The 24,583-nt window shown below is 39.2% G+C and overlaps 1 protein-coding gene across 6 annotated transcripts in view; it reads left to right on the top strand.

The window, feature by feature from the left end:
* Nucleotides 1-23,889, top strand: part of GPR141 (G protein-coupled receptor 141) — a 60,381-nt gene extending 36,492 nt beyond the window's left edge. For 4 of the 6 annotated variants that reach the window (XM_017860175.1, XM_017860176.1, XM_017860178.1 and 1 more), the window contains 3 exons: nt 9,161-9,259; nt 9,883-10,004; nt 20,452-23,889. In XM_017860175.1, the coding sequence (XP_017715664.1) occupies nt 20,466-21,383 (918 nt within the window). In that variant the 5' untranslated portion in view covers nt 9,161-9,259; nt 9,883-10,004; nt 20,452-20,465 and the 3' untranslated portion in view covers nt 21,384-23,889. The remainder of the gene's footprint in view (nt 1-9,160; nt 9,260-9,882; nt 10,005-20,451) is intronic. The other 2 variants (XM_017860181.1, XM_017860180.1) reach the window with 1 other exon arrangement.
* The last annotated feature ends 694 nt before the right edge of the window (nt 23,890-24,583 follow it).

The raw sequence follows: 24,583 nt of genomic DNA, 5'->3' as shown, positions 1-24,583 counted from the left end.
CCATGTCAGAATCAAAGGTTGGGCCCAGAAAGAAATGCCTTTGGCTGCTTGGTAACCGGCACTATCACAAGACAGTTGCATTGATTGAGTCTAAGGTGGAAGTCTGTGTGAGCTATGAGAGGTGGTAAGATATGACTGCAAAAGCCAGGACTTTGCCAAATCATACACTCTCAAGATAAGTCATCTTGTCTGACCATCAGATTCAGTGATGAGTTTTTGTATCTTGCAAGTTTTCAATTTGGCAAGAAGTTTCCTGATAATGCTTGGATATCTGCATCTCTTCTTCCTTCAGCCAGCATTGATGGTTAGTAACTTCTTTATAGCACTTATACAATGTCTAACTGTAAATCTATTTGTTAATTTGCATATGAATTGACCATCTTCCTCACTAGACTATAGTCTCCATGAGGGTGGTGAGAGTGACTATTTAGTTCATCTCTAGCATGATGCTAGATACCTAGTAAACACTAAATACTTTGCTGAACATTTGCTGAATTTAGGGCTTCTAATCACTCTTACTAGTTATAAACTTTTTAACTTCTTCTAATTAACAGATGGGTCCTCTCCCATCTTATATGGAGGATCAAAATGATTCTAGCAACTTAGTTTCTTTCCTCAAAAATATTGACACTCACCTTTGCCACACACGTCTGTGAATTATGAGTCATTGTCATAAGGGACTAAACTGTCTAACCTTAGAGTTCGCCTTGGCCATATTTAGAATGTACAGTTCATAGGCAGCTGAGTAGAAAACCAGAAAAGGGGCTGAGAATTAGACGAAAAACTGAGGAAATGAGTGAAATTAGTGATTCTCCACCTGGTCAGGAATTTTTTTTTGAAAAACATTCCTTCAAATCCTATGAGATACAGCAGGGAATGAGCTTATTGGAAGAGATTAGGGAATGAGAGTGTGAGGCGGAGCTTGAATCCTTTCAGAGATCCCATTAGAAATAAGGCAAGGATCGGGGAGCCAGGGCAGCCCTTGGAAACAGGGAGCAGCAGGAATAATGGGGAAAGCAGCCCCCAGAGAGTGTCAGGGTCAGGCTGGAACCAGCCTCTGAAGGGGTGACTAGTCTTGGAGGGTCACTGGTCAAAGATGAACATCTAAACTACTGCCAGGGCCACGACATGAATGAAAAGGGTTCCAGAGTGTGGGGAGATTGTTGGGGTTCAGGTAAGGCTTGGGACTCAACAGGGCCTGGGAGGTGAATCAGGAGTTGGGCAGAAGGCAGGCAGAGAAAAGGTATGCTGTGACTCAAGCCTGGCACTTCCAAAAGAGGGCCTGCCCCCGGCACTCATCCCGGGTTCGCAGGGCACAGGGCAGCAGGCACTTAGAGATACCAGACCCTGATGCCCACTGATGCCTTTCCCTGGCCCACCTTGGGCTAGGCCTTCCTGGTGCTGAGCATGTGAGTTGAGCGCACCATAACAGTCTCTGAGTATAGTTTCCAATCTCAACAAAAGCAGAGAGTTAAGGACTTAGAGTTCAAAAAGGAAAAGAAATTAAGAAAACGGTTCAGAACCCTCTCTGGGATAAATTAAATTTGGGGAATTAAATTTTTAGTGCAATTTTGTTTTGTTCTTACATTGCAATCTGATGAACTGCTTTTCAAACATTTATTGGCTTTAGAGAACTCGAGTAGGCCTGTTTTAATTACTTCTCCAAGTCCTCTTCCAGTATTCTAATTAATTACTTTTCCATACCCTGATAATTGGTCATAGAGACACAAACAATACATTTGAAAAACAAGGACCGATTGTCTAGGGGAATCCACAGCTCCAAAGGAGAGCAGGGATGGAGCAGCGAAGAAATGTCACTTTTTCTCTTTTTTTGTAGGAAAGGGACTTCTATGTTGCTGTGACCCTGTGATGTGCTGCAGAACTTTTGGGCTTCCGAGTCAAACAGCCGGGGGCTCCAGTTTCAGGGCTATCATTTGTTGGTTGAGTGAACCTGGAAAGCTGCTTAATTTTTCTGAGTTTCATTTCTTCAACTAATATTTGGAATAAAAGTACCCATGTCCTAGATTTCTTGGGAGGATTATAAGTAGCATATAAGAAATTTCCATCTTAGTGCCAGGAACTGAGGAGGCACTCAGGACCTGGTGGCAAAAGTTATCAATACATTATACTATAATAGGTGTGCCCATTATTGGTGAAAAGGCATAAACCTAGAGGTACCTGAGACTAAAGACAGAATAAGGGTGAGCTTGGACAGACTGGCCTGGTTAATGTCTCAGTAGCTTTGATTTAAGAAAGGTCTTCTCTGAACGGATTTCACTTTGGTGGTGTGGTGTTTTCCATCCATAGATGTTGATTACTTCTATAGATGAAATCCCCTTTATAAACATGCCCAACATGTCCTAAAACTATTTTCCATTCCTGGTTCTCCCTAGATTTTCTGTTGGCATGGCAGCCGAACTTGTTGGCAGATTATATTGGGCTCCAAGACAAAGGTCGACAATATCTCCATGTCTCTCTTTGGGTGTGAAGTGGAGACACAATTTTTAGAACTTCTGGGAGAGTCTTCTCTCACTGTCGGCCTAGACTGTTGAGGCCTGAAAGTATGGTGTCTGTCTCAGGGGGCAATGCGTTGCTTGAAGGATGAATTTTTTCTGCAGCCTTTTTTGTCTTGTTCATTTCAGAATTTTGCCTACAAGTGTACTTCACCTACAGTGAATAAAGATTGATGGTTCATTGAAGTCATCTGGATAACATATTGGAAAACTTCTTGACAGGAATAGTTTAAGTTAGAAAACAGAAATAAACTTTTGACTTTAAGGAAATATTTCATGTCTGTCAACATAAAGCAACTTGGCAGTATCAGTCTATATCCACAAATACTTTCATGTCATATGACCACTTTTTTATTGGACACCACCTTTTGGGAAAATCTAAAATACGTAAAACACTAAATCCACAAAAATGATTATCCCAGAGTTATTTATAACATTAATAATTTAGAAACATGCCATCATTGAAAATTTGGTTAAATCACTTTGGAGACATCCACTTGATGAGATGTTATGCTGTCATATAAAAGTGCACAGAAACAGGTCAGGCATGGTGGCTTGCATATGCAGTTCCAGCTACTTGGGAGGTTGAGGCAGGAAGATGACTTGAGGCCGGGAGGTTGAGGCAGGAAGATGACTTGAGGCCAGGAGCTTGAGGCCAGGAGCCTGAGCACTATAGTGAGGTTCCCTCTCTAAAAAAAATAAAAAAGCCAAGCGCAGTGGCTCATGCCTGTAATCCCAGCAGTCTAGGAGGCCGAAGAGGGTAGATTGCTTGAGGTCAGGAGTTCAAGACTAGCCTGGCCAACATAGTGAAACCCTATCTCTCCTAAAAATACAAAAATTAGCCGGGCGTGGTGGCAGATCCACCCACCTCGGCCTCCCAAAGTGCCTGGATTAGAGGTGTGAGCCACTGTGCCCAGCCTAAGAGTCCAGAAATGCCTAATTTTTCTTTACTGACTTTTAGTTGCCTCTTTTTTTATTGATATAAAACAATCCCAGAAACACTGAGAAAATAAAAAGAAATAAAACCCTAGAAGTTACTAGGAAGAAAAAAAAAAGTGAATGGCATGGAAGACGAGCAAGTAAGATAGTGAAATGCCTGAAGTGCACATGGTGAGGGAGGGAAGAAACTATGATACTGGGTGAAGCACAGAGTGAATCCCGCGAAATGATGATGTGAAAAGCAGCCTCCTTTAGTGATGTCCTGTTCTTGCTCTATCACATTTTAGTGCTTCATGGTCCATAAGGAGGCTTGGAGGCAAGAAAGTTACCAGCATTGTTGAATACCACATTTTTCCTGTCTGAAGGCCTCGTCCCTTACATGTCCTTATAGACATGTTTCTCTGTCTTTTGAGGTTGGGTGGATTAAGTAGGCCAGATGGTGTGTCGAACGTGACAAGAAGGCCATGGTAGCACTGGACACTCAGGAATTCCAGGAACATAGTCCCCCAAATTTAACAATTTCAGAGAATAAAGCACAGTCCCTGGACAATGAAAGATTTCTTTGAAGCAAAATTTCTGGTCAGGAGATGGACATTCAAGAAGATCAGAATTCATAGCTCATTTCAATATCTGCAGACCTATCGATCTATGCAAGGCTCTCGCTGGGAATGGAAAGAACTTACTGACAGTTCCTTATTTTGGAGAACACGGGTGGCAGCAGGGGCACCCTGAGTGCCTTGTGGAGCAGTGTGGTTCACTCTACACAGACACAAAGCTGCTGAGTTTCAGTTCCCACTTCCCTTGTAGGTAACCAGAACTTGCATCCTCACCTGTTAGAGAGTCAGCAGCCATGGTGAACTCCTCAAGTGAGGAGAGAATGGATAGCTCAAATCCAGAAGCCTGTTCTTTGGTGGAAAATGATGTATTTGATGAGTAAGGCTGCACATCTAATTTTACTTGAAACTGCCTAAAAAATAGTAGTTTTTTTCTTTTTATTTTTTTTTTTATATAGCGCATAATAATACACAAGAACCATAGAAAACCCGAAGGAGAGTCCTTGTTCCCAAACGTTCAATGGTATAATAGGATGTACCAGAGGAGGAGGACTGTGAGAAGAGTTTGAATATCGGACAAAGCAGGGGCAATTTTCATATTTTCATATTTTACTTAGGCCTATAATCTTCTCCAGTGGATTTCTTCAGAGTGGATATTTCTCTTTTGTTGTTTCCCACACTGCTTCAGATATTTTCAGACAGATTTTTTGGTTTTGTTTTTTTAGCTATACTGAGCTGGTCCTTAATGTGGGAGCTGCCATCCCAGAATCTTTTTTCAATATATTTTGGATGAACGGCTGCTTGAGTTTCCCTGAGTGAGTGATTAAAGTGACTGCTCCTATTTGTTTTCTGCAAACACAACAAACTATAATTCGTTCTAAGGAGAGCTCAAAGGCAGGGAAGCCATTTGTCTGCTGACAACCTTTTCTCAGAACAACCCGTGATGCCTCTTCTAGCTGGGGCTGGACATCTATCCTGGCTCCCAACTGGTGTCCTTGAGGTGGGGCCTATGGGGCTGGACTTAAAGCATAGTTCTGTTGATTAGAAGCTGCCATCTGTCTCGCTGGGCCTCTGGAGTCTGCCTGTAGTAGTGCTGTGTCACGGGAATAGTCCCAGACTGAGACACAGAACCTGGAATTTAGCCAGTGACAAGCCTTGCTAGCTTTTGAAGGTCCCTGTGTGGGCCTCGATGTCATCCTCAGTTTAATGAGTGCACTGGATGCTATAATCTCTAGGTTTCATTCTGACACTAAGAATTCGTGATTTTTGTCTTCCGATTCCTGGTCCAAGGGTTCCTTCTGTCCTGGAGATGGAGACACCATGGCCATTCTCATGGATCTTTTCTTCTTGGAAGCAGGGATGAATATAAAGAATAACAAAGAAAAAATGAGATGACAGTGATCAGTGCTATGAAGCACATGGCTTGGGTAGGGCTGGTTCCTTGTATTGAGTGGTCAAGAATCAAGAAGCTGAATCTGCAGTCCCATTTGTTCAATGGGCAGCAGAAAGAAGTGAAGCCAGGGATGGAGTGGGGAGCGAGGAGGAATGAGCGGCCACATCAGAGGGACTAGGCCTGTGATCTTGAGCAGGGTGAGGCACCCAGAGCTCCTGGTTCCTGGCACGGCATCCACCTAGCCCTCTAACCAGGGGAGCTTCCTACTCTGCCCTCGATATGAGTGAATGAAGGAAGTCACTGGCAGCATTGATTCTCTGTCAATATTTCTCCCACTCCTCCCTCATCACCAAGGCTCAGTTCATATGCAATTTCTTTCTCTCTGTTTTTGCACAATGGCTTTACTGAAATATAATTCACCAACTATAAAAGTCATTTTTTTCAAAGGACAACTTTATGGCTGGTGAACCACAATTCAGTGGTTTTTAGTACAGTCACAGAGTGATAGACAAAATTTCTCCTTTTGTAGGTGGAAGAAGGAACAAATTATAAATTGTGTGAATTCAGATGTCTGGACTTTTCATTCTTTTATCTTAAAATATGTCTATTTACCATGTTTGCTTTTTTTTTTTTTCCTTCTTGCCTCTGTTACTGCTATTGCTGTGTTCTGTTTTTTCCTTCTCAAAATTTGCAAGCCATACATGTAACTTTGGTTCACTAATTGATTGCTCTTAAGTTTTCGTCAAGAAGTCACATTCGGCCGGTGAGGGTGCTAGCCTGTAATCCCAGCACTTTGGAGGCCGAGGCGGGAGGATCACCGAGGTCAGGAGACGAGACCATCCGGCTCAACCCGGTGAACCCCGTCTCTACTAAAAAAATACAAAAAACGAGTCGGCGAGGTTGCGCCTGTAGTCCCAGCTACTCGGGAGGGCTGAGCCAGGAGAATGCGTGAACCCGGAGCGGGAGCTTGCATGAGCGAGAATCCGGCCACTGCACTCCCAGCCCAGGCACAGAAAAGCGAGACTCCGTCTCAAAAAAAAAAAAAAAAAAAAGAAGTAACATTCATTTTTTTTGTTGTTGTTCTCTACACTAAACAGTACCTTTAACCTCCTCTCCACCAAGAAATATTAAGATATTCACATACAATTTCTCTCTTTTATTTCCCTCACTTCCACCTTGTGTAAACCAATGGGTATTTTAATTTGGTATGATCATGAGCATTGTAGGTTTAAAATGTATTTCACTGCATTTTGGCTGTAGGAAGTGAGACCAAAGACAGAGAGCGGGGAGGAGGGATCACATTCTATAAAGTCTTCCACACCATTTCCAAATCTTGATTTGACTCTCAGAAAGGTGAGAAGCCATTGGAGGATTGAGATAAGAAGAATGACATCTTCTAACTTACATTCTGAAAGATTACTTAGGTTACTGAGTTGGGAATAGGGGAGATAGGAGTAAAAAATGACTTGCTGTAATAATCTCTTTAAGAGTTAATGTGGTTGAATCCCAGTTGTTGCAATGTAGGCAATGAAGAGTTGACCAACTGTATGTTTATTTTATGTAATTTTTCATAATTTTAAATTTAGAAATAATTTTACACAAAACATTTACAGTGTTGTAAGAATGATATAAAGAGCTCCAATATAACCTTCACCCAGATTCCCCAATTGTAATCTTTTCCACATTGGTTTTCCCTTTTGTATATACATGTTGTAATTTTTTTGAACCTATTTGAGAATAAATTGAAAGCATGCTGCGTTTATCCATATGGTATGCAGTGATATTTTATAAGAACAGGATATTCTCTTATACAACCACATACAATGGTCAAGATCAGGAAAATAACAGATGATGTTGGAACTTCTATTAAGTTTTGTTCTAGGTGTTTTTTAGCTTTTCTTTTAAATCTTCCATCTCTTGACCTTTTTTGGTTCTATCTGCAGGAGTCTTCTTAACCTTCTTACAAGCTCATTGATTGTGTGGTTTGGTACATTTTAATTAAAATAACAACTCTGAGTCTTACTTCACACCATTCTCTCCTCGCTGAGCACATTTAAAGTTACTTTTTTCCACTTTGCCTTCTTAGCAAACCAACCCATCTGTTAGTTCTTTTGTCTGGGAAATTTGGTATCCATCTAATGTGGCATTAGCTCTCCTAAAATGTCCAGTGACTCATCCTTGCTTTTTTATTGTTGAATGTGGATGAAGGTACCTGAAGCATGTACTTTTCTCTTCCGAGCCCAGACTCTTCAATTTTTGTTTAATTTGGGGGCAAGCTGTCCTAGGTGGGTGTCATCTTGCTCCAATCCTTATAATATTTTAACTTGAATAACCCTTCTCCAACCCTCCATTCTGTTGCCAAAACAAGCTTTCAAAACTGAAATATTAAGATGTCATTCAGTATTCTACAATTCCCTGCATCCCTCATAATTTTCAGAATAAAATGGAAAATCCTTAGAGTGGCAACATGCCGTATATATGGAAACCCTCATCTACAGATTCTCACTCACATTCTCCTCATGTGTCAGATGTTCCAGGCACATCAAACTATTGGTAATTCCCAGAATGTGCATCCAAGCCTTTGCCCAGAATCTTCTCTTTCCCTGGAGTGCTTTATTTCCTCCTGTCTACATCTAGAACTTCAATGCATCCTTCAAGATCCAGTAACTGCTATGTATCTGTACCCAAGCATCTTTTACTTTATTTTGATGCCTTCATCCTCCAGTACCCCTTAAATAACTACTGCTCTTTCTGAATTCTTGCAGCATTTTTCATGTATCTGTAGGTGTTTCTGTAAATAATTGATGCGCCTCTTTCTCTCCTACCAAACAGAAAGAGATTTAAATGCGGGGACGTGTTTTATTCATTTCAGAATATTTGCTACCTACTGTACAATAGACACTTAGAGTGATATCATTTGTTTAATAAATGAAGTGAGAAATCCCAAAGTAGGTTATACTTGCTTGCCTGTTTTAAAATGGTACGGGGAGGGGTTCTGGTGACTAAGGTTTACACACTAATGAGCATTTGGATTATTTAATGTCATTTTGCAGGGTTCTACAAATTGTATAAGACTCTCATTTTGTAGGCTGGTCTCTGATGTTGGCTCTACCATAGGTTTCTTATGAAACAGCCTCTAAAACCACTTCCGTATCTCACTTCTGACATTGACGTAGTCCTCAGGCCATGGACAATGACTGCTGAGACCCAAGCAAGGTTGTGGGCAAAGCTTTGGGAAGGGGGTTGGTAAGATACAAGGGAATAGCCACCAGCCAGGCCTCAGGCAGACCTGAGGAGCTCTCTTGTGTGTGGGATGAGATCAGACCAGAATCATAAGAGAATCATGCAGGCAGGATGGGAGAATCCTGGTGCACCAGAATAGGGGAGAGGCTTGTTTAGAGCTACAAATACCAGCAAGACCTGGCCCGCTATGTCAGGTCAGCTAACATGTCAGTTTCCACAGCTCCCATAGACAATGGGATGCCAGGGAAAGTTTTTAAAAAGAAAAATGAAATCATTGATGATGTAATTTGGACTTCAGTCTAGTTGTTTAGCTGTACATTTGGGGCATAGAGAAACAAGAAACAAGCTGGGGGTATGAAAGAGAACATTCCAAGAACGATAGGTAAGTCTGAGTCACAGGACGAGGCAGAAGGAAGGGGGTTAGAAAGGAGGTGTCCCTTGAAATAGAAGCTGAGGCCAGTTTGCAAAGGGCTTACATGTCATGGTAGGAACTCAGAATTTATTCTTTTCTCTAACAGGAACCAAAGAGGATTTTAAGCAGAGACATGATAAAGGGCAGGGGAAAATCAGAGTTTGAGGCCAGACTTCATGATGACCTTCCAAGATCAATTGCAGAGGTAAAGAGGGGATCCCCATGTGGGACAAGGAGGTCCACAGTCAGCCAGAGAGGCAGTCCTGCCCCCTGAGAGAGCTGGCTCTGGGTTTGCAGTTTATTTCTGGGATCCTGATGTCAGTTGTTGGTCTAGATCCAAATGTGGCCATATCCAAAAAATGTTTAATCCAGTCAAGGCACTTGTTCACCATTATTTCACCCATTCAGTTAACAACTCGTGACCACTATTAAAAAACTATATGCTAGTTTTGAAAGAAATTCAAAGTTAAAAACAAGTACACAAATGAATAAAATAATTAAAATAGAGAAATTAATAAGACAACAAAGGAAGGACTGAGAGGCACCTGTAAAGCATTTTGAGAAAGCAGCTGAGAATGTCCTGGGGGCCTGAAGGGCTTGAAAGAAAATGTAGCCTGTGTTTATACCTCAAAGATGTGCAAGACTGTGTGAGTGGGGGTAATATTTTGGGAAGAGAAAGCGCAATGAAGATATATAGGTGAAATATCTAAGTAGCATCAACAAATAACTGTTGTTAATGTTATTTAAAAAAAAATTCCCTGGTTTCTTGTATTTGGAATGGATTGACTCCGTGGAAGCAGAAACTACCTCTCTCTTACCTTCTTTCAGGTTTTCCTGGATCAGCTGCACTCCTTAGCAAAAGTATATTGGACAATCAACTGAGAGAGTAACTGAGACATTTGAATCATTTCTAGGTATAAAGAAAGACTGAAGCCCAGGAAAATATTACGGTCAGTTCAATGCCTAAGTATAACACCAGCATCACTGGCTGGGACCCTCAGAGCCTACTCTCCTATTTTCCCTTCTTCTTCTCTTCTTTCTTTTTCTTATTCCTTTTCTTTGTTTTTCCCCCTTCTTTCTCTTTTCTCTGTTCCTCCCTCACTTTCTTGATCTCTCAAAGTCTTTCTTTCATGAATTCATTGCATCGTGACAGAAGTACTTGACACATACCATGTCCCAAATTCTGAGCAGGGTACATGATATATTTTTCTACAAAATTAAGTGTGAGGTGGATCTTTAAATAATAACAACAGGTGTGTCTCAAACAGTCTATCCTGGACACTTTGGAAGCTTCCGTTGTTTTCTCTTCAAAGTGCCTGTGTCCCAAAGCTCAGGACAAATTTCAAAACCTGAACCTGAATATCAAGAAATCTAAACATGTATCATCTAAAGCTGGCATCCAGGAAAACAGAGCTTTTCATTTGATCAGAGACTGCATAGGTCTTACCTGCAAGTGTTTGTTTTAACCACACTTGGCAGGTTCTGCATATAACACACGTCAAAGCCATCAGTTGCACTTGTTGTGACTGTGGGTGCTGGCTTGCTTGTTCCAGGGTCCCAGGGCCCGGCTATGGCCGTGGTGTTTGTCTCTCAGGCTTGTCTGTCTCATGCTTGGCAGGCTCACTGCTTCACGTCTCACTGTGTCTCTCAGACCTTCTCTTGGCTTTCCCACAGTCTTGGGGACTGTTCTAAATAGCAAGCTAATATTCTGAAGTGAGGCATTGGAAGCATTTCTGAGCAGCATTTATTCTTTTTGTATGTGTTCAATATTTTAGCAATGAAGACATTTCCTTTCAAGGTTATTAAGCTTTGAACTTTCCATTTTCTGAAAAGGCTCAAAATTGCCTTCATTCTTTGTGGGCATCCAACTCTAACAGACACATAAATTAATAGACTAGGAAATATTTAACAGTCTAAGTTCAAACAAATATATTTACTTTGATTGAACTGATGTTGCTATTAATTGCCATTGAAGTAAACCACTGTAAAAAGAAATATGCCTTGGAGGATAAATGTGACACTGCTAAAATTAAAACTCAAATGAGAATAATCTGCAGATTTTAATGTTTCAAATTCGATTTGGAGAATACAGTTCTTTAATGTAATACTGATAAAATCATGTTATTGATCCTGCATACCCATCTCTTCTCAGGGATTAGAGAACAGGCCATTAGGAATAGGTAGCAATCCCCCATGCACCTGCATAGGTGGGGAGGTGATTGTCCAGCTCTGCTGATCGGGAACTGGATGTAGTCATGGCTGCAAGCAAGTTATGCACATGGAGAATAAGGTGTCTCTCTGAAAGAAATGTAAAGAGAAAATTTTAGGTCAACTAATTACAAATTCCCATCAATCCCTAGAATAGTATCCCATATGCAAAGGAATACTCTGTCGCCCAGGCTGGAGTGCAATGGCGAGATCTCGGCTCACTGCAAGCTCCGCCTTCCGGGTTCATGCCATTCTTCTGCCTCAGCCTCCCAAGTAGCTGGGACTACAGGCCCCCCCCCCCACCCCCGGCTAATTTTTTTTTTTTTTTTTGTATTTTTAGTAGAGACGGGGTTTCACCAAATTAGCCAGGATGGTCTCGATCTCCTGACCTCGGGATCCACTCGCCTCGGTCTCCCAAAGTGCAGAGATTACAGGCGCAAAGGAATACTTTTTATACAAATATATAATCTTTTTGCCCCACTAGGAAAAAATTGTGCCCCAATTGCTTTCTGGCCTTTCTTACTATCTGTGAATCTTGAGAGAGTTTATTGCTTCATGGTCTTCCTCCATTTGGCCCCATCCTAGTTCTTGCTCGGCTTTTAGATGCTGGGGAGCTATCTTGGGAGCAGGGTGCTCATTACATGAGATGAAGTGGTCCTCGAGGGGACAATAAGGGAGTAAGTGCCTTGTAGAAAGAAGCAAAGTAAAGAGGAAGAGAGGTGTATTGTTTGTTTGTTTTTTATTATTTATTTATTTATTTTTTATTTTTATTATACTTTAAGTTCTAGGGTACATGTGCACAACGTGCAGGAAGAACTTTCTAACTTCTTTTCTTTCTCTCTCTCTGTCTTTTTTTTTTTTTTTTTTTTTTTGTAAGATGGAGTCTCTGTCACCCAGGCCGGAGTGCAGTGGCGTGATCTCGGCTCACTGCAACCTCTTTCTCTTTTTGTTATTAGGTTGTTGCAAAAGCATTCAAAGCAATGGCAAAAACCGCAATTACTTTTACAACAACCTATTACCTAGGCTAGAGTCAGAGCCCCGCACCTTGAGTGATGAGTTGCGAGAGTCTGCCCCCAGCAGGCAGATTGAGACAGTGCATGGTTTAGCCGAATGAATATTTTAGCTATAGTCCATGGGACGGAATGGAGATGTTGCAATCTAATGCAGATCATCTGAAAGTCTTGTGCAATATCCTGATTAAGTGTGGACAGAGCGCAATAAAAAAGGAATTTGGAAGTTGGAAACATGCTGGGTTCAGGCAGACATAAAAGGCAGCATCTGGAAAACCTATCAGGACTCAATTTCAGGACAAGTGATCATAGGTAGGTGGGATCATGGAACTTGACCTCAAGGTTACAATACAGGAACAATAAATAGGTTATGAAGATACTGAGCAGGTAAACAGCACCACCAAGGAGTCTCAGTAATAGATTTGTAACAAAGGAGCAGAGCAGAACTCTTTATGAGAGCTAGATGGTCATAAGGAGAGGGTTGGCACAGCAGTGGTTCATGCAGAATCTCCTGAGATGCAAATAAACCTTTTCTGATTGGGAGAAGGTTAATCCAAAACTTGAGGTAGAGATGTAGTCACAGGAAAGTAGCAAGAATATATGGGGGAGCTGAGACATGAAGAGACATTTCCTAGAAGGGAAAATCAGGCTTTAAAGTCAGGCAGATGGGTTTGCCTGGGAAACAATCAAGAGAGCTGAGTCTGAGGCAGGGAGCTGGTGGGGAGCCAAAGTGTGTCAGGTAAGGCAGAGAACCAAAACCAGATATCAGGTGGCAAGTCAAGAACAAGTAACGTAGACTACGTGGATGGGTCTGGGCAGGGCTAGGAAGACATACTCTTGGCTCTATGTGCTGGGCTAGCTGAATGTTTTGCAGCTATATCTACAGGTGCTTTTATTATCAGGCACCTGGCAAGGAATTTTATCATAAATAGCTTGGGTCCTAGGTTTTGGGACGGGAAGAACCCTCTGCTCCTGGGAATAACTGTGATGTTACCATAACACATGGTGACTTGTCCCAGCAAATGGAGCAGGGGCATGGATGAGGAAAGCCACAGAAAAGTATTGTGGCCAGGTGCGGTGGCTCATGCTTGGAATCCCAGCACTTTGGGAGGTCAAGGCGGGTGGATGACCTGAGGTCAGGAGTTCAAGACCAGCCTGGCCAACATGGTGAAACTCCGTCTCTACTAAAAATACAAAAAATTAGCCAGGCTTGGTGGCAGGCACCTGTAATCCCAGCTACTCTTGAGGGTGAGGCAGGAGAATCACTTGAACTTGAACCTGGGAGGCAGAGGTTGCAGTGAGACGAGATCCCACCACTGCACTCCAGTCTGGTGACAGAGTGTGACTCCGTCTCAAAAAAAAAAAAAAAAAAAAAGGAAGAAAGAAAAGAAAAAAAGAAAAAAAAAAAGAAAAAAAAAGTATTGCTAGGATTAGCATCCCTGATAGTTACCATTCCAATTATTGCCAACTTGATAGACCCCTCAGAAAAACAGAAGTTTGCAGGAATTTTGCAGCCACAAGACGATGTTTAAAATATTCCTAGAAGATGGTTTCCACTTCACACGTTGGATATTTATCTCATACATTAATCAATATTGGTCAAGTATGGTGACTCATGCCTGTAATCCCAACATTTTGGGAGGTCAAGGCAAGTGGATTTCTTGAGCCTAGGAGTTTGAGGCCAGCCTGGGCAACATGGCGAAACCCTGTCTCTACAAAAAATACAAAAATTAGGCGGGGCGTGGTGGTGCACATCTATAGTCCTAACTACTGGGAAGGCTGAGCTGGGAGGATCACTTGCGAACAGGAGATCAAGGCTGCAGTGAACCATGATGATGCCACTGCACTCCAGCCTGGGCAACAGAGCGAGCTGTCCCAACTAATTAATTACTTAATTAATCAATATTAATTATGTTGTATATTGTTTTAATTTGGCATAAATTATCTAGTTTGTCTCATAATGGCTATATGAGGTAGGTAGGGCTTATCCACATTTTAGGTGAGAGAAATAAGCCTCAGAGAGGTTAAGTAGTTTGTTCACAGTAACACTGCAAACAGTAGCAGAAGCAAGAATTGAAGTAATGCACTGTTCTGTTAGCTACATGTTATGAATATTTCATTATTCTTCCACTTCATATTTAGAGACTATATTCTATGTGTTGGCTATCGCTATGGATCAAAGAGTGGAAAATAATAAAAGCATGCACAGTCCTTGTCCTTGTGGAGCTTAGGAGCTTATAATCTGGGGGGAAGAGGGAAGATCAGCAACCAGCACCCATTTACCCAAGTGATTATTTAATCACCCTCGTAGAGGTGATTCTTTTCAGAAGAGGAGAAAAGAGAAAGTCAGGTAGATCTCATGTAGTGTAGGAGTTCTCTGACTTATCTTTTGAAAGAGAAGGCCAAGTAGATCTTATCTAGTATGGGAGTCAGAGAAAACTTTCCTAAAGAACTGATAATAGACTTAAGACCTGAAGGATTAGTAGATGGGTAGGGAGGGGAGAGAAGAAGTGTTGGTGCTAAGGCAAGAAAGAGCTTGAGGCATTCAGTGAAAGTAAGGTGTTATGGAGTGTGGTTGCTGTAAGCAGGGATTAGATGATGTACTTTAAAATGTACAGATAACAGTACTATAACATATTTACATTGTAATATAAATTTATAAAAGGGAACTAATCTTTATACGTTGGGGAGGAAGTTACCTTTCTCCTGTTAATTCCATTAATTTCAAGACTATAAGAATTTATTGCACCATTGAAACATTAAAAATTGCATTAGCTTCTGCATCTTCATAGGATGGAATTTCAGGAATAATCCAAGAAATCAAATAAAGTAAAATACCGAAGTTATTTTCTTGAAGACAGTGGAGCACAGTTGAGGCAATTAGTGAAGAGGTCGTGACTCCCAAGGAGAGAAAAGCTCAAAGCAACTTCGTTCACCACAGTAGCTTTTTCAGAGCTGAGAATTCAAATTCTTCACCAATGCATGAAGGCATTTTGATGAATTCTGGGACTTTGGGGAGATGGGAGACTAAAATGCTAAGCCTTAAAACATCTGAAAATATAGCAAAATGTCAGCAGTTTTGTAAGACCAGGATTTGAAGTCAGGCCACATTCATCAGAAAAAGAGGTCAGAGATAAGACTGTTGACTGTAGTTGAAATTACAAAGGGGGCTAAGGAGACCCAGAAGTACACTAAGCCTTACTAGAACTGCAAACAAGGCTTGACTCAAAATAATGTTAGTATAGTGGTAGAAAGGATGACCCCTCTCAAGAAAAAGAACATTACTTGGAACCACTACCTTTTTTAAGAAAAATATACAGAACTTATTAGTAAATTACTAGATATATCAAAGGATAAGATTACATAATGAAAAACCAAGAGGAAAAAACAGATAATAGAAATATATCTACAAATGTTCTTGACGAGCCTTTTGAAATAACTATGGTTAAAGTATTTAAGAAATTAAAGGAAAAGGTGAAGAAAATGAAATAGATGAGAAAATTTCACAAGGTAGAATGTATAAGACTGACACAGTATAGAACTGAAAGTATTTCATGTCTGATATGAAGAACTCTAGTTGGTTTAACAGCAGAATAGAAACAACCAAAGATAAAAGCACTAAACAAGAATATATCCAGACCAGGCATGATGGCTCATGCCTATAATCTCAGCACTTTGGGAGGCTGAGGCGGGTGGATCACTTGAGGTCAGGAGTTCGAGACCAACCTGACCAACATGGTGAAAACCGTCTCTACTGAAAATACAAACATTAGCCGGGCATGGTGATGGAGACCTATAATCCCAGTTACTCAGGAGACTGAGACAGGATAACTGCTTGAACCTGGGAGGAGGAGGTTGCAGTGAGCCGAGATTGTGCCACTGCACTCCAGCCTGGGTGACAGAGCAAGGCTCTTTGAAAAAAAAAAAAAAAAAAAAGGATATATCCAAATGGAGAAAGGGAAGAAGAGATGGATGAAATGTATGTAAAATTCAGAAAAAAGTAGAGACAGAAGGGAAGCAGTTAAAATGTCTAACATAACTATAACTGAACTTTAAGAGGAGATAACAGATTGGGACAAAACAATATTTAGAGGGATAAAACTGATTATTTTCCAAAAGTGACAAAGACATTAACCTATAAATTTAAGAACCCCAAACAGTATAAACAGAAGAGGAAGAAGAAGAAGAAGAAGAAGAAAGAAGAAGAAGAAGAAAAGAAGAAGAAGTAGTAGTAGTGAGAGAGGAGGAGGAGAGGAGAGAGGAGGAGGAAGAAAAAGACACAGGCAAAAGTGCAAAAAAATCTTTCTTAAAAAGAAAGAAGGAAAGAAAAAGACATGCAACCTTAGTAGAAGCAATGACACTATTGACAACTGAAGTCTCAATGATGAAAGGCAGGAGACAGTGTAATAACATCTTTAAGTACTGAAAGGAAATGCCAACCTTGGCTTTTATGCCTTGCAAATATATCCTAAAAATAAAAATGAAATGAAAACACTTTCAGACACACACGTACAAAAGCTGAGAGAATTTATCCCTAAGAAATCTGTACTGAAAGAAATTTAAAATGGGAGTTCTTCAGCAGAAGGAACGTTATATCCAATGGAAACACAGAAATTCAAGAAGACATAAAAATCAATGGTTAAGAAAACTAAATGGACAAAAATAAATGACTAGGGATTGAATGTTAATGATACAATACAATAATATTGTGTGGGGTTTAATTAGACACATAGAAATAAAAAGTATGAAAACTATAAGAGAGAAGAAGGGAGTGTGTAAATGGAATTAAAATGCTCTGAATTTATAGCATTTTAAGGAAGAGTCAAAATTTCTATTTACAAAACACACATTTTAAATGTAGTAATCATAAAGATCGCAAGAAAAAGGGAAAACATATGAAGTACACATAAACAAAAAAGCTTGAGTGTGTCAAAAGTTGATCTCAAAGAAGAATCGTTATTTGAAACAAAGAGGACATTTCATAATGAATATATCACTTTTATTATAATTCCTGTATTTATAATGTCTTTCTTAAAACCCATGTAGCTGGATCCTGTTTCTTTAATTCAGTGTAACAACCTTTATTTTTTAATTGGACTGTTTAATCTATTTACATTTAATGTAAAATATGATTGAAATTATGTGTAATATATCATATTAGTATTTGAAATCCAGGATTCTGTTATAGCAGTCCCAGAGAAACCAGATAAACCTACCACTGTCTTGTCAAATGGTCTAATCCAAGGTTATCCACCTTGCGGCCCATGGGCCACATGCAGTCCAGGACAGCTTTGAACGTAGCCCAACACAAATTTGTAAACTGTCTTAGAACATTATGAGATTTTTTTAAAACTTTTTTTTTTTAGCTCATTAGTTGTTGGTGGTGCATTTTTTATATGGCCCAACAAAATTCTTCTTCTTCCCCAATGTGGCCCAAGGAAGCCAAAAGATTAGACACCTCTAGTCTAATCTCTCTGCACATTTGACATCCCTCATTTACTTCACTTTTGCCTCCAAGTTTTGCAATAGTGCAACAGACTAGCAGAAACTAAGGCACATACAAGCACTGTAGATGCAAAAATTCTGTACAGAAAAGCAGTCCAGAAAAGGTTCAGGTGGATATTGAGTGAACTAACATATGGGATTGACTATAAGCCAAGTAAAGGGAATGGGAAAGTAAGATATCAAAAAAGAGAGAAAATCACCTTTCAAGATATATTGGCATACAGCCATGTGAGTAGAACCAAATTTCCGTGGCCTCCTTTCCTTCTTGTATTACAATTTAGAAACTTGGACTTAGGAGAGTCACAATGCTTCTCTGTAATGTATAATAAAGTTTTGGGGAGTGTGTGTGTGCTTTGGACACCTTGATCACATGACTTATCCTGCTAGGGCTCAGTTTTGTCATCTAAAATTCAGTATAATAATACATTACACGATTCATAGAACTGTTGTAAGGGTTAAATTAAATAAGACAAAGTACAGGCAAGGATGTAGTGTAGTCCTGAAACATGGAAGATATTTAACATGTGTTTCTGTTATCTGGCAACGATTATGGCAGTTTATAATAAGAAAGAGGAGTTGGGACAAGTGATGTGCTACTTACTTTACTTTCTTCAATTAGGACTCAATCCTACTAGGCCAATAGCCAAAGGAAATGGTGAGCAGAACTTATGGTGGCACATTCATTCTTGACTCACATGTGAACACAATATAATTTCATGTCTCCTTGATAAAACTACTTTTCTACAGGGGATAATAAAAGGCAAGTAGAGAGATTTCAGCCTACGGATGAAATACACAGTGTAACATGAGACAGCTATTGCAGAGCCAACAAAAAAATAATGTTCAGTTAAGTGAGTCACAGTTCCTTGAAATTGTATTCCATGCCCACAAATGCAGAAGGCTCCCTGAAGTTGGGTTATTATTATCTTTTTTTTTTTTTTAAGTTTCATTGAGGTATATGTTATATGCAATAAAAATAATCAATTTTAAGTATACAATTCAATGAGCTTTGATGAATAACTACAATGGTAACCAACATGATATAAAACAGAAACTAATCCTTTCCCCGACAACCTGGACCTTGGGCTAACTGATTTGCTTTTTGTCACATTAGTTTTGTTTTTTTCTAGAAAAAGATACCGTACAATATATAATCTTGGTGGCTGGCACCTTTTATTTAGTAATGTTTCTCAACTTTTTGTGTTTGTTATGGTCCCTCTAATGAGTATTTTTCCCTAATTGTCTCTCCCCACTTAATGAAATTTTGCTACCACAGATATATCTATATGTCTATGTACTGTGTATACACCTGTGCTTTATACAGAGTAAGATTTTTTTTCACACCTCAAAATGTTTTGCCCTTTACAAGGTGCTGTCACCCCATTGAGAATACATGATTTAGTGTAATGTTTTTGAGATTCATCAGTATTGTGTGTATCAGAAGTTGGTTAGTTTTATTGCTGGGTAATATTCCATTATACAAAGAGACATTCAATAAATGAATAAGAATAATTACATATGTGTTACAGAGGTCAGGGAGTGAGTGCTCTTTCTCACTAAGATTTGAGTTCTTTCTCAAATCTTAGTCTCCCTGGTATCAGTAGACATACCTCTAATAATACGATTGTTCAAGTCAAAAATCTGAGAGTATCAAGACACTTCATTTTGCCTCATTTCCCCAGATCAAATCCATTAAAGCCTGCCAATTTCATCTCTTGATTATTTCTTGAATCTTGTCTCAAGGGATCAGATTTTGCCACTGTAACCCAGAACATTCCAGACATGTAAGGCTATCAATCTTTATCTTAGAAGAGATGGGAAGCCATTGAAGGGATTTAGATAGGAAACTGACATGACTTTCTCATGAAATTAAAAGATTACTAAATCTTTTATAGCAAGCAATGAATAAGAATATGGAGAATGAATTAGAAAGGACTGATTGTATTTGTGGAGCGGATCTTTCAGGAGTCCAGGGGATAAATGACAATGGCTCTGTCATGAATTTTCAAGGCATTTGAGAGTAGATGAGAGATTGGGAGACATGCTATATTTTCAGTGGGGCCCATGGGAAGGCTTAGCAAGGCCTCACTGCTGGATGATAACATAATTATAATGAGAAATTCAGGTAAACCTTCCTATTGCTTGCTGCTGCCTTGACTTAGATGATATTTTTGGTCAAATTAATCAGTATTCTAAATGAATTAAGTATGAATATTCTTGGGTTATTTGCTAATAAGTAAGAAAGAATTAGAGAATTACAATCATGCCCATAAGAAAAAAAATTGTATACTTCATGAATCCATCGATCTTTCTATCCATCTTACAACTTTTTAAAGGGTTACTGTAGTACTAGTATCCAAGTATCAGCTCCAGATGGTCTGCAATCCTCCTGAAGTTTTATGTAAATTGTCTTATCTACATACACATCTCTGGGGGGCAACTTGAAGATTAAAATTCAATTTTTATTCCTATTAAAGAGTAAGAATCAATGGCTTACTGTGCTTTAGGTTTAGGGTATGCAAACATTCATAGGGCATAATCTTCATTCTTAAAGCATGGAAAGTTTATATCATGTAAGCAGATAAATGACAAAGTCACATTGTCAGTGCTAGAAAAGAGATAGGAACAAAGTTCTGAAAGCTTGTCAGTTACTCTGGTGCTTTGTCTCCTCCAGGTGACTTCCCAAGTATGCCTGGCCACAATACCTCCAGGAATTCCTCTTGCAATCCTATAGTGACATCCCACTTAATCAGCCTCTACTTCATAGTGCTCATTGGAGGGCTGGTGGGTGTCATTTCCATTCTATTCCTGCTGGTGAAAATGAACACCCGGTCAGTGACCACCATGGCGGTCATTAACTTGGTGGTGGTCCACAGCGTTTTTCTGCTGACAGTGCCATTTCGCTTGACCTACCTCATCAAGCAGACTTGGATATTTGGGTTGCCCTTCTGCAGATTCGTGAGTGCCATGCTGCACATCCACATGTATCTCACGTTCCTGTTCTATGTGGTGATCCTGGTCACCAGGTACCTCATCTTCTTCAAGCGCAAAGACAAAGTGGAGTTCTACAGAAAACTGCATGCTGTGGCTGCCAGTGCTGGCCTGTGGACGCTGGTGATTGTCATTGTGGTACCCCTGGTTGTCTCCCGGTATGGAATTCACGAGGAATACAATGAGAAGCACTGTTTTAAATTTCACAAAGAGCTTGCTTACACGTATGTGAAAGTCATCAACTATATGATAATCATTTTTGTCATAGCCATTGCTGTGATTCTCTTGGTCTTCCAGGTCTTCATCATTATGTTGATGGTGCAGAAGCTACGCCACTCCTTACTATCCCACCAGGAGTTCTGGGCTCAGCTGAAAAACCTACTTTTTATAGGGGTCATCCTTGTTTGTTTCCTTCCCTACCAGTTCTTTAGGATCTATTACCTGAATGTTGTGACGCACTCTAATACCTGTAACAGCACGATTGCATTTTATAACGAAATCTTCTTGAGTGTAACAGCGATTAGCTGCTATGATTTGCTTCTCTTTGTATTTGGGGGAAGTCATTGGTTTAAGCAAAAGATAATTGACTTATGGAATTGTGTTTTGTGCCGTTAGCCACAAACTACAGTATTCATATTTGCTTCCTTTATATTGGGAATAAAAATCGGTATGGGGAGGTAAGAATGGTATTTCACTACTTAATCAAAACCATGCCCTGATCTACACAAAACGAAAGAACTATGAAACGTCAGAGCCTTCATTGTAGTCCTTATGGGATCCCTGCCGTCTCTGAGTGATGCCCATACAAAGACCAGTGATGTTGATTCCACCTGGAGTTGCAATATTACATTATTTTCCAATACAGGATGTCTGCGTGGCCCATTAAAGCAACATAAGTCTTAAGAATTTTAGAGTTTCATTAGCTCATTCTAATTTCCTCTGTTTGAAGCATGATCTTTTCTTAGGTTTTGGACGGAACTCAGCCCTTTAGTTATTTTCATCCCACTTCAACTTAGGTAAGTAAATCCTGGCCACTGCCCAGCTCCAAAGACACAAACTCTCCTTGGCTAACCAGGTTAGATGTCCCATTCATCTCACACCCTGATGAAAACTGATAAGTGGAGAGAATAGTTAAACATTTTTCTAGGGTATCATAACTCTGGTGGGAAGTCTTCTGTCTAGAAATCAAGAGACAGAGAACGTGTGGCCTTCTGTTTTAACAAGGTTTTCTAGATTTGTCCTGTGAAAGGTCATTTCACGACATGGGGATCAATTTCCTCAATATCACCAATTGCACTGTTGCTCCAAAAATCATTTAAAAGCTTACTGGACATATCTACATAATGGTGAAACTGTAATTTAGAAAATATTCTTGACCAATGTACTGGTAGGCATTAAAATGAGTTCCCAAGGGAAGTGATTAAAATTTTTTTGTCTTCTGTTTTTTGAGAGAATTTCTAGATGTCCTGGGCCACAGTTAATTAAGATTTTTAGGGAGGACAGAAAGTTATACTGAAATCTTTAGAGCTCCCTTCCACCGTTAAAATTATAGATATGTATTTTAAATTATACCTTAAGTTCTGGGGTACATGTGCAGAATGTGCAGATTTGTTACATAGGTTTACACGTGCCATGGTGGTTTGCTGCACCTATCAACCCATCTACATTAGGTATTTCTCCTAATGCTCCCCCTCCCCCCACCCCTGGACAGGGCCCAGTGTGTGATGTTCCCCTCCCTGTGTCCATATGTTCTCATTGTTCGACTCCCACTTATGAGTGAGAACATGCGGTGTTTGGTTTTCTGTTCTTGTGTTAGTTTGTTGAGAATGATGGTTTCCAGGTTAAAATTATATATTTTTAAATAAATGAAAACTATGTTTTTAAAAGAGAACTTTTGAGAAGTATATAGCAAAACCATTAATTTAGACTCTGTGAGATTAGGTTGCATGAAGAAGGTTTTCTGAATATTTGAAGAATGGATAAATAAATGTACTCAAAAGTAATAAAAGTATAATCCTTTAAAATATAGGAAAAATAACTAATGGGTACTAGACTTAATACTTTAGGATGAAATAATCTGTACAACAAACTCCCATGACACATGTTTACATATGTAACAAACCTGCACATGTTCCCCCGAACTTAAAATAAAAGTTTAAAGTCATAATAATAAAATAATTTGGATTTTCTTTCCAAATTCTGAGTTACTTTCTGTAAAATTGTATTAATGACTTGTGACATGTGGCATGTTAAACTGACTTTATTTCAAGAACTTCCATTACTGGCTAGGTTGATACATTGGCTTGTGGATTTTGCTTTTGGGTTTTTTTTTACCTCCTGCCCATACTCTACTATCTTCAATATTTTATCTCCTTAAAATTTTTCCAGGATCTGATCCAGTTTCATATTTAATGCTTCAGAAAACCCAGAGTAATTAGTAACATGAATAGAATAATATAATGAATTAAGGGAACTTTTTTTCATCAAGATATATCTTCAGGATTTAAAAGTTTTTCTTAACTTATTGTCACTCTGTGGATCCACAAATTCCTCAGATGAATAAGAAACACCTCTGTGAATTTCTGTGACAACTAAAATTAGTGAGCCACAGAAATTAATTTGAGGAAGCAGAAGTAGCAGCATAGTTCAAACATGACTTGTTTCCATATATTTTCTGTTTTATATATTCTTTTAAATGTCCTCATAAAAAAGTAATATTTATTTTCTTTCTTGCCTTTTTTCCCATTTGTTTTTTAGCATTTTTTCTTTCTCATTTTGCACTAAAAATTTATAAGACAATTATAAACCCCTGATAGGTTTTAAGAAAATTATAACACCTATAATACGTAAAAGAAGAAATTTTATAAAAATATTTAAATAAAAGTATTCATTAGAATTCATTACCTTTTAGTTATATCATACTCTTCTCCAGATTTATATTATGTTGCAGGTCAGGTAATCCAAAAGAATGTAATCTCTGTATAATACTGTATATAATGTTAACGTTAACACTGATGTTATTTCATACAGATATAAAAAGGCTTATTAGAAATGTACTCAAAAATATAGAAATGCCAGATATTCATATATAAAATACTTTTCATCAGTATTTACGGAATAAATAGAAAAAGTTTATTGTTCCTTTCTTTGTCTTTAATCAAATACAGAATGAACCTCAGTGGATGGAGGTGACACGGCCTCTAGGACCATTTTCTGATATCACCATTATAAGAGAGCATAGTATTAGCATTTGGTGGTGGGAGGCCAAGGAATAGACATCCTGCCTGCACACAATTGTCCGTACCAAAAAGAACTTCAGGTCTTGACCTCTCTGTTTGAAAGCCCTATAGATATAAGAAGTGCCAGCAAAACAATCAGAGCAGTTACCAGGTTTTACCCATTTCATAAACACATAGTATTTTTTTGTGTAGCTTAATTCGCTGAATATTCTGGAAAGCAACTATCATGGATGAGAAAGATTTTACTTGTTTCTCTGAACTTTACCAAGAGGTTGTTCAGTCCGTTTGGAAATGGACATAAGTAGCAATGCCATTTATGACATTAAAATAGACACACATGCCTGTAATGCAGATTGTAGCTGTTGTATCAGGGTATATACATACGGTGTCAGCATGAAGACTCACTCATTGTCTCTTTACTGATGATCCTAAGCATTTACACACGGAATTGTATACTAGTATTGATAACTTTCTTTCATTACTTCATTTATATTCAGCTGAGAACATTATAGAAAAGATAAATGTAGGCATGTTTACATATTAGTTAGAAAGCATATACATTTCATGCCGAAAATG

This window comes from Rhinopithecus bieti, unplaced genomic scaffold (assembly GCF_001698545.2).
Source record: "Rhinopithecus bieti isolate Rb0 unplaced genomic scaffold, ASM169854v2 scaffold_51732, whole genome shotgun sequence".
Lineage (NCBI taxonomy): Eukaryota > Metazoa > Chordata > Mammalia > Primates > Cercopithecidae > Rhinopithecus > Rhinopithecus bieti.
Note: the sequence above shows the minus strand (reverse complement) of the source record. Positions and strands in the feature narration are given on the sequence as shown.